This window comes from Carlito syrichta, unplaced genomic scaffold (assembly GCF_000164805.1).
Source record: "Carlito syrichta isolate Samal-C Ts95f unplaced genomic scaffold, Tarsius_syrichta-2.0.1 Scaffold142937, whole genome shotgun sequence".
NCBI lineage: Eukaryota > Metazoa > Chordata > Mammalia > Primates > Tarsiidae > Carlito > Carlito syrichta.
Window position 1 is genome coordinate 281659 of NW_007087033.1, and position 10190 is coordinate 291848.

At 56.7% G+C, this 10190-nt stretch overlaps 1 protein-coding gene across 1 annotated transcript in view; it reads left to right on the forward strand.

Moving 5' to 3' along the window:
- The window catches only part of LOC103251474, a 13859-nt gene extending 4445 nt beyond the window's left edge, over positions 1-9414 (forward strand). The window contains exons 4-8 of the mRNA XM_021708566.1: positions 242-503; positions 2511-2655; positions 6260-6368; positions 7290-7400; positions 7998-9414. Coding sequence (XP_021564241.1) covers positions 242-503; positions 2511-2655; positions 6260-6368; positions 7290-7400; positions 7998-9073 — 1703 coding nt within the window. The 3' untranslated portion in view covers positions 9074-9414. The remainder of the gene's footprint in view (positions 1-241; positions 504-2510; positions 2656-6259; positions 6369-7289; positions 7401-7997) is intronic.
- Positions 9415-10190: the final 776 nt, after the last annotated feature.

The window sequence follows — 10190 nt, forward strand, 5'->3', positions numbered from 1 at the left end:
ACGGGTCTCAGCAGGTGCCGCGGGGGCGCTGTCTGGGCGTGGCCCTCTTCTTGGGGCCGCAACTTAGCCCTGAGTGAGGTGGTTGGGTGGGCAGCCTTGGGCGGGGCTCTCGCCCAAGCCGTGATGACTCCCTCTGCCCGAACCTCTGCTGGAGAAACAGAATGTCCCCCAGGGGCCTGAGCCGCCCCGATGTCCCCAACCTGATGTCCTCAACCTCGCTCTGCCAACCCCGGCTCCCTAGCCCCACCCTGCTCCTTTGTTGGAGGGGTTGGGCCTGGATTCGGGGTGACCTTGGTCCGGGACTGGACTCCCCATCAGCGCGGCAGCGTCTGGGGAAGCCCCCGCGGGGTGGACCGCGCCCATCGGGGTCTGCAGCTGGGGACTGGACGTGGGAACAAAGCCGGGCTCTGGGGTGTGGAGGCTGCATCCCGGAGGCCCCTCCCTCCATTGTTAGGACCCCTCACAGAGGAGGCTGAGGCGGAAGGGACGTCGGTGCTCCGAGTGTGAAGAACCTCAGGAGGAGACTGGGTCTCCTCCTGAGCTCATTACATAGACGTCCTGTCCCCAAACCCCGGGAGGCTGTCCGCAGCCCAAGGTCACACAGCTGGTGCAGGACAGAGCCGGGCTGTCCCCCTTTGGCGCCAACCTGGGGCTCAGGCCGGTGGGTGGGGCCGGCTTCCCTAAGGGTCTTCTCTCAGAACAATATGGGGGGGGGGGAGGCACTTTGTCAGGACCAAGGCCAGCGACCAAGCTCGGGGTGGTGTGGAGGAGACAGGTCCTGGAGGGGAAGGGGCCGGGACAGGCTTCCTCTGGAGGCTGTTACCATAGAAACCAAGCAGGAACAAAAAGCTAATTACCACAAGGCTGGGGCAGCCACGTGGCTGACATGTAAATTGCAACTTTGGCTCCAGGGTGGAGGCGCCTCAGTTGGGGGGAGGCCCAGTAGTGGGGAGACTCCCTAATCACCCAAGGAGACAGCTGTGCCTGCCAAGGAGAGGGTTGGGGGAGGGGAGGCCTGGGGGTAGAGGCCTCAAATCAAATCAAGACTCCTGGGGCAGGTCTGACAGCTGCCCTGGCCTGATGGGAGGAGCTCGGGGCTCATTAATGTGGTCACAGGGGCCAGGCCTGCCCTGAACATCTGCTCCTGGGAGGATCAGGGGTCACAGGGGAGAGGGAGGGAGAGGCCTGAGGCCCTCTGGGTGACCCTCCTGCTTCTGTGGCTGGATGGGCCCAGGGCTGCAACCCCACAGGCCAGGGCTGGGGCTAGAAGTCAGGTCCACGCCACAGACTCCCCTGAGGCTCTGTGGGTGTAGGGTTGAGACGCCACCTGAATACTGGGCGTCGTCCTTGGCTGGGGTTCTTCTCAACACTGTGGCCCTTGGGTTTGCCAATTGCTTTTTATTCCTTTTCAGTTTTTAAAAAAAGTATATCTGTTTAAAAAATTAACCTCCAATACTTTTATCAACGGAAACAACAGAAGTACATTTCCTCAGAGGAATAGTTTCTCTCTTTCCCACCACTTCCCAATGAGGAACCAGTGTGAAGCAGTCCAGGGCTCTTCCAGAGCTCACACCTAGAACCCTGGGCCAGGGCCTGTGTAGGGGTTTGGTCTGCTCAGCGATGCCCCCTGCCAAGGGAAGTTTCTTAGCCGTTCTTGGTTCCCAATTCCATAGCCAGTGTGCGACGCAGCGGAGGGTGTGGCAAGTTCTTCCTGCCCATCTCCGGCGGCAGCTGATGGGTGGGCCGGGGGCGCGGGCGGGGGGGGGGTTGCTGCCCCGCGTGTGGGTCCTGGAGGGGGGGCCCGGCTCAGCAGCGAGGCCCCCCACACACACTCTAGGGAGGGGTCTGGCTGGGCGAGGTGAGTGCGGGGAGGTCAGGTTAATTCCTGGCAAGCAAGCACTTGTCCGAGTGGAGACAGAACAGCAGGAATGACTGACTAGATGTCCCCAGGCGTTGGGCACTGGGCTAGTGCCACATCCCCCTCGCCTGCCAGGATGGGCTGAGGCAGGTGTCTAGTCATTTGTCCGCATTCACAGCACAGCAGGAGCAAGGCAGGAGTTCGAGTCTAGGTCTGTGTAGAAACGTCGGGATGGACGGGACTCACAAAGCTCCCCTTCCCCCAGCAGAGGAGTCTGGGCCCCTCGTGGTTTATTTTCCTGGAGTCTGGACCCCCGGGCCCAACTCCTCTCCTAGAGGGGCAGAGCAGTCTTGAAACGTTGTGGAAGGAGCCTTTGTCTGGCCCCGCCGGCTGCCCAGGGCCGCCCCCTCCCCTCGGCTGCTGGGCGGAGCCTGAGCTGACAGCCAATGGGAGAGGGCTTTTTGGGTTTTGCTCCTCCCCCAGCACCTCCAAAATGAGTCACGGTGAAGCGGCGGACGGGCGGGGAAGGGCGTTTGGGGTCCTGGAAGGAGCTTAAACATCCCTGGATCTCGCAGCCCTTCTTCCGGGAGCCGCTGACCTCGCTTGGCCTCGGCTCCTGCCCCCACCTCCACCTCACACTGCCCCGACCCAGCTGTTCCCTGGGACCCTCTGCACGGCGCGCGGTCAGCACCATGGACAGCGCCCGCCGTTCCTGCAGCCCCAAGACCCGGCAGCGGGCCCGAAACCCGAGCCTGGGCCTGGACCCGCCTGTCATCGGCAGCTCTCTCTTCTGTAGGGTTGCTAGCAATTCAATTTACAAAATTGTATTGTACTGTACTTTTTTTAAAAGTCAAAGTCTCGGTCGCCCAGTTGGGAGTGCAGTGGCACATCACGGCCACCGCAGGCTTGACCTGCTGGGCTCAGGCGATCCTTCTGCCTCAGCCTCGGGAGTAGCTGGGGATAGAGGTGCGCCACCACGCCCCGCTAATTTATTTATTCTACAGACGAGGTCTTGACAAGTTGCCCAGGCTGATCTCAAACCTCTGGGATCAGACAATCCTCTTGCCTCCGCCTCCTAAAGTGCTGGGATTAGGAGGCGTTAGCCACCACGCCCAGCTCATTTTTAAAGACATTTTGTACAGACGGGATCTCGCGATGTTTCTCAGGCTGGCCTTGAACTCTTGGCCTCAAGCAATATTCTTGCTTCGGCCTCTCAAAATGTTGGGATTACAGGTGTGTGCCACAGCTCCCGACCTTATTATTTATTAAATATGTTACATAATATATTTTACTGATACCTTATTTTAAACTATAATTTTATTAATTATAACTACAAAAGCTATTATTACTATTATTATTACTTGAGTTGGAGTCTCACTCTGTCGCCCAGGTTGGAGTGCAGTGGCACACTCACAGCCACCCTAGTGCCGACCTGCTGGGCTCAGGCGATCCTTCCTCCTCAGCCTTCCAAGTAGCTGGAACTACAGGCACGTGCTACCACACACAGCTAATATTTTATTTATTGTAGAGATGAGGTCCCGCCAAGTTGTCCGGGCTGGTCTTGAACCCGTGGGCTCAGGCAATCCACTCACCTTGGCCTCCCAAAGTGCTGGGATTACAAGCTGAGTCACAGAGCCTGGCCCAAAAGCAATTATTAATATGTCCCCTTCTGAAAGTAAAGCATTGCTGATAAGGCTAAAGTGACCATTTAACCACTTCTTCCTAAGTGGAGACTTTTTTTTTCCAATCCTTCCAGTCCATTTTATTTAAGTTACTTGTGCACAGGCCTGTAAAAATTTAAACAGCATCTAAAGCCTTTCAAAAAAATGAAGCAGGCTGGGTGTGGTGGCTCACTCCTATAATCCCAGCCCTCTGGGAAGCTGAAGCAGGAGGATTGCTTGAGCCCAGGAGTTCATGACCAGCCTGGGCAACATAGTGAGACACTCCCCCCTCCCCCACACTAAACTTTTTTTTTAATTAGCTGAGCATGGTGACAGCCTATAGTTCTAGCTACTTGGGAGGCTGAGGTGGGAGGTTGTCTTGAGCCCAGGAGGTCAAGGTTGCAGTGAGCTGAGATCATGACACAGCACTCCAGCCTGGGCAACCCAACAGAACCCTGTCTCAAAAAAATAAAGTATAAAAAAAAATGAAGCGAACATTTGCCAAATGCTTTTATGTCAGGCCTTGTTCTAATCACTTGATGTGGGTACCATTAGCATGTCCATCTCAAGATGAGAAATCTGAGATCTGGTGGAGTTCCAGACCCACAGCTGTGGCTGGTGCTGGGCTCTGAACCACTCAGGTCCATTGTTCCTGGTGGGCCACGCTTCACACTCTGCAAAGAACTTCCCAGACATGTGATGCCATAGTGAAGCACTCTTTCCTGCCCTCAACGCTTGATGTTGAGTGCATCTGTCCTCTACTGAAGCTGGTGGCTGCGGGTTCCTGCACCATAAATTTGGGGTGCCCCAGAGCTGTGGAGAGCAAGGCTCCAGGTTCAAGTAGACTGCCAGAAATTAAGTAAATGGAGAACCTCTAAGAGCCAAGCAGAAGTTGGAAGTTCAGACAGGATCCAAAGGCTTCAGTGACATTTCTGTGATTTTATTTATTTTATGAGTTGGGGTCTCACTCTTGTCACCCAGGCTGAAGTGCAGTGGCCCATTAAGAGTTCACTGCATACTCAAACTCCCTGAGCTAAAAGGATTCTCCTGCCTCAGCCTCCTGAGTAGCTGGGACTGGAGGCACCATCACACCCGGCTACTTTTTTTTTTAAGATATGGAGTCTTGCTATGTTGTCCAGGCTGGTATTGAACTCCTGGGCTTAAGCAATCCTCTCACCTTGGCCTCTCAAAGCTCTGGGAGGGCCACCACACCTGGCTACTTTTATTTTTCTCATTAAAAAACTTAATGCAAAAAAGAAGAATAAACTCAACAATGCCAAAAATACACAAAAGGGCAAAAAAATCCACCCTCCAACCTGGCAGAGAGATGACCTCTAATAACAGTCTCTTGAGTGAACAGGCAGATTTCTGTGCATTTTATAATAAATAACTGTTTGTTCTCTTAAGAACGTTTAAATTTTTATTTTTAACCAGTCTGAAAAACTAGCATGTGCACATGGCAAAATCCCAACAAGACCAAAGACAAGTTGCCCAGGCTGGATGTCTCTCTTTCCCAACCCTGGACCACACCTCCCAGCTCAGCTCTGCGTGTCTGTCAGAGAGAAGCACATGCAAACTGTTTTCTAGCCTGCTTTTCTCTTGAGCACTCTTCCCCAGCACATGACTCACATGTAGAGGCCCTTTGTTTCTTGAGGCCATCACACCCATTAACTCATGTGGAAGTCATTCCAGTCCTGAGAAGTGAGGAGGAGGGGTGTTGGGAGAGGAAGCCACGTGGTGTGTGTCGGACAAGGCCTCTTGCCTGCAGACACTGCTCCAAGAGGTAGTCTGGTTAGGCATCTGAGAAGTGTCCCTGGGTGAAGCAGCACTTCTGCAAGGTGTGTGCCTTTTTGTGCGTACATGGGTGCTAATAATTCTGCATAGCAGTGCTCATCTGCCATATACTGTTCACACCCTTGACAGATTCACCCAATTCTAGTCTGTTATCACCAGACCCACTGTACAGATGAGGACACTGAGTCACAGAGAATCCCTGTGGCCTGTCCAGGGTCACACAGCTGGGAAAGGGTAAGGACTGGGCTGTGAACCCAGGAGGTCTGGACCCTGTTCTGCAGTAGTCATAGGGCAGAGTTTGACAAGCACTGGGTTTCACACACACGCACAAAAAGCCCAGGAAGTGGTTTTTGTTTTGTTTGAGTTGGGGTCTCTCTCTGTTACCCAGGCTGGAGCACAGTGGCACAATCATGGCTCACCACAGCCTCTTCCCAGGCTCAGGTGATTCTCCCACCTCAGTCTTCCAAGTAGCTGGGACTACAGGTGCACACCACCACACCCAGCTAATTTTTAAAGTTTTTATGAGGGGGGGTGTCTCAAACTCCTGGACTTAAGCAATCCTTTCACCTCGGCCTCCTAAAGTGCTGGAATGACAGGTGTGCACCACCACGCCCCTCATGGAAGAGCCAGCTGACCCGGACCCTTGCCAGCAGGTGCACAGCTGGGTCTGGGACGTAGGTCTAGCTCTGTTGAGCCCTGGTCACCCGGGGCACTGGCCAGTGTGGACATGTAGGAGGTAGATCTGCATATTAACTGCAACAATTTTCAGATGTTCATTGACAGATGACAGCAGGGGCTCTCTTCTAAAATCTCTGGATGGGGTCGGTGGAGGCCTTGGGGCCAAGACCCTAATTTTACACTAAGGACTTATAAGACTTCAAGAGGGAAGGGGCCTGCCGGGGTGACAGGCTGCCTGCCGACCCCTCCTCTCCCACCTCTCCTGCAGTTCTGGGAGGTCATCAGTGATGAGCATGGCATCGACCCCAGTGGCAACTATGTCGGGGACTCGGACCTGCAGCTGGAGCGGATCAGTGTCTACTACAACGAGGCCTCCTGTGAGTGCCTGCCCCTGCATCTCCATCCCTGGCCCTGGGAGGAGGAGGAGGAGGAGGAGGAGGAGGAGGCAGTGGGTTGGCTGGTGCTAGCTTCTCTGCCCTCTCTGGCTGGTCCAGAACCAGCAGGCATGCCTGGACATCACCCATTCAGACGCACAGGGCAAAGACGACACACCGTGCTAACAGTCACATAAAGTGGGCGTCAGACATACCCTGCGATCACCAGGGCCTTTGCACAGCCAGGGGAAACAGACAGGACTGGGGCTAGGAGACTTTGGATGCCGCTCCCTGGGAGCTGTGGGAGGCACCAGAGCTGGGGGCACCTGGAGGGCTCAATCAGGGCTGTTTGGCAACTGGTATAAAGTGATTTCCATAACAGAATGGTAGCACTTTTTTTTTTTTTTTTGGAGTCAGAGTCTCCATCACCCAGGCTGAGGTGCAGTGGCACGCTCAGGGCCACCGCAGCCTCGACCTGCTGAGCTCCAGCGATCCTTCTGCCTCAGGCTTCCAAGTAGCTGGAACTACAGGTGCACACTACCATGCCCGGCTAATTTTTTATTTATTGTAGAGATGAGGTCTTGCCAAGTTGCCCAGGCTAGTCTTGAACCCGCGGGCTCAGGCAATCCACTCTCCTCGGCCTCCCAAAGTGCTGGGATTACAGCCGATGAAGTGGTAGCACATTAACCCGCCCACATGGATATGTGATTGACCCTGCCTGTCCTAGGGTGGTGACCCTGCCCGTGGTGAGGCTTAGGGTGAAGTGAGTTGCTCGAGTTCACTGTGGTCCAGGTCCCCCTGATTCAAGTCCAAGCTCTTAGGGTGTGGGCAGGAGTGTGGCAGGTGGTGGCAGGATTTAGAAGGGAAGCTGGAGGAGCCCCTGACCCTCTGTAACCTGTGTCACCGAGCCCCCTCTCCCCTCAGCTCACAAGTATGTGCCTCGGGCCATCCTGGTGGACTTGGAGCCTGGGACTATGGACAGCGTCCGGTCGGGAGCCTTTGGGCATCTCTTCAGGCCTGACAACTTCATCTTCGGTAAGGGCCCCTGCTCCAACTCGAATGGCAGACCCCACCACAGGCAAGCCCGGGTCAACAGGGGAGGTGGCTGTCAGAAACAGAACTGAGCACTGCTCTCTCCATTGTCCAGTTGGGCACTGGGAGCCCAGAGAAAGGAAAGAGAAACCCTCACATATTTCAAGCAGAATGTGGTGTAAAACAGAATCATTAGAGAGCTGGTGAGAAGTCAGTCAGCACGTCCAGTGTGTCTGGCTGGGAGACACTGATTCACATTTAGCTCCTTGCTGCCAGGGATTCCAGGCTGTTGTTTAAGCTTCCAGCATAGCCAGGGGAGGTGTTTGGAGCAGGAGGGCTGACCCAGGCTCTCCCCAGGAGACAGTAAGGTGCTGGCCTGACCCCAGGTTCTCAATTCGCTGTTCAGGGCTCTGAACATACAGAGCACCATACAGCCAGGGGGTCCCAACACTCAGTGGCGCTGGCTTAGGGGGCATGAAAAGGTGTGCACAGTGGGGCCTGCTTTACAGCGCGAAAGCAGTCACTGGGCTTCCACAGCTGCCCCTGGGCCTGCAGAGCCCCTGACCCTATCTGTCTCCTCCACCTCTTCTCCCCCAACAGGTCAGAGTGGGGCTGGCAACAACTGGGCCAAGGGACACTACACAGAGGGCGCGGAGCTGGTGGACTCAGTCCTGGACGTCGTGCGGAAGGAGTGTGAGAACTGCGACTGCCTGCAGGGCTTCCAGCTGACCCACTCGCTGGGCGGGGGCACGGGCTCGGGCATGGGCACGCTGCTCATCAGCAAGGTGCGTGAGGAGTACCCCGACCGCATCATGAACACCTTCAGCGTGGTGCCCTCACCCAAGGTGTCGGACACCGTGGTGGAGCCCTACAACGCCACGCTGTCCATCCACCAGCTGGTGGAGAACACAGACGAGACCTACTGCATTGACAACGAGGCACTCTATGACATCTGCTTCCGCACCCTCAAGCTGGCCACGCCCACCTACGGGGACCTCAACCACCTGGTGTCGGCCACCATGAGCGGGGTCACCACCTCCCTGCGCTTCCCGGGCCAGCTCAACGCCGACCTGCGCAAGCTGGCCGTGAACATGGTGCCCTTTCCCCGCCTGCACTTCTTCATGCCGGGCTTCGCCCCACTCACAGCTCGGGGCAGCCAGCAGTATCGGGCCCTGACGGTGCCCGAGCTCACCCAGCAGATGTTCGACGCCAAGAACATGATGGCTGCCTGTGACCCGCGCCACGGCCGCTACCTCACGGTGGCCACTGTCTTCCGGGGTCGCATGTCCATGAAGGAAGTGGACGAGCAGATGTTGGCCATCCAGAGCAAGAACAGCAGCTACTTCGTGGAGTGGATCCCCAACAACGTCAAGGTGGCCGTGTGTGACATCCCGCCCCGTGGCCTCAAGATGTCCTCCACCTTCATTGGCAACAGCACGGCCATCCAGGAGCTGTTCAAGCGCATCTCGGAGCAGTTCACGGCCATGTTCCGGCGCAAGGCCTTCCTGCACTGGTACACAGGTGAGGGCATGGACGAGATGGAGTTCACCGAGGCCGAGAGCAACATGAATGACCTGGTGTCTGAGTATCAGCAGTACCAGGACGCCACGGCCGAGGAAGAGGGCGAGATGTATGAGGACGACGAGGAGGAGTCTGAGGCCCAGGGTCCCAAGTGAAGCCAATGCTGGCGTGTGGGGCCAGGTGGCGGCCGGGGCCCCTCCAGTGGTGTCTGACCCCCGGAGCCATCTCGCTGCCGCCGCCGCCCCAGCTTTGCTCCCTGCCAGCTGGTCCCTCACCCTGGGGCTCCCAAGTCATTGTCCCTCAGTATTTATGGCCTTCCCCACCCCACAGGAGCCCATGCGGCTCTGTCTTCCCCACCATAGGCCATCTCCGGTTGTGTCGCTTGTTTGTCTCTTTGTTTGATTGTGGCTCCAGGCCTGACGTTTTATGCTTTGTTTTTTTACTGGTTTGTGTTTATATTTTGGGGGATACTTAATAAATCTATTGCTGTCAGATACCCCTGCGTGGTGATGGAGATTTCTTTTTACGCTAGAAAGTCGAAAGGTGAGGCAGGGCCGACGGGGAGGCTAGGTGGGCAGGGGGAGGGCCACTGTCTCCTGGCCTGGGCTGAGACAGTCTGTGCTTGGCCAGGAGGCCCCAGGGGGCTCCTGAAGGTGAGGGGCCCAGGGGAAGCAACCGGCTGTGCCTGGATAAAGCCTCGTTCCAGATCCCCTGGTGCAGCTCTCCTGTGACTTGGAGAAAATCCCACATCCACTTCTTAGTCTCCCACAGGGTGACTCACATTCTAGAGGTTTCTTCAGATTCACCTGGGCGCGGACTGTCAGGGGCGGGCAGACACCAGGCCCGAAGCCTGACCTGAGCTCTTGAAGAAGTTGAGGCTGTGTCTGGAGGCTCCGGGAAGGGGGCTGGCCAAGGCAGTGAGACACGGCCACAGGATCCAGGCCCAGCCCCCCGAGGAGTGGTGTGTGGGCTCCAGGCGCCCCCTGGTGGTCATTTTCTGCAGACGCAGGACGCCTGTTGTCCAGCCGCGCAGGCACGGCGGGGTCGTCGCCGGAGGAGCAGCACCTGGTCTACGAAACACGAAGGCGCCCCAGGAGCTGGGCAGGGGCGGCTTTCCAGGCAGAAGCCGGAAGAACGCAGAAACAAGGAGGAAGCCGGGTCCAGGGCTACTTCACGGCCAGGCCCCCGCAGGCCCCCGCAGGCCCCCGCGGGCCCTGCCACACGGTCCCACCCTCTCCCACACAGCCCCGCCCCCTCTCGGCTCTCTTCGCA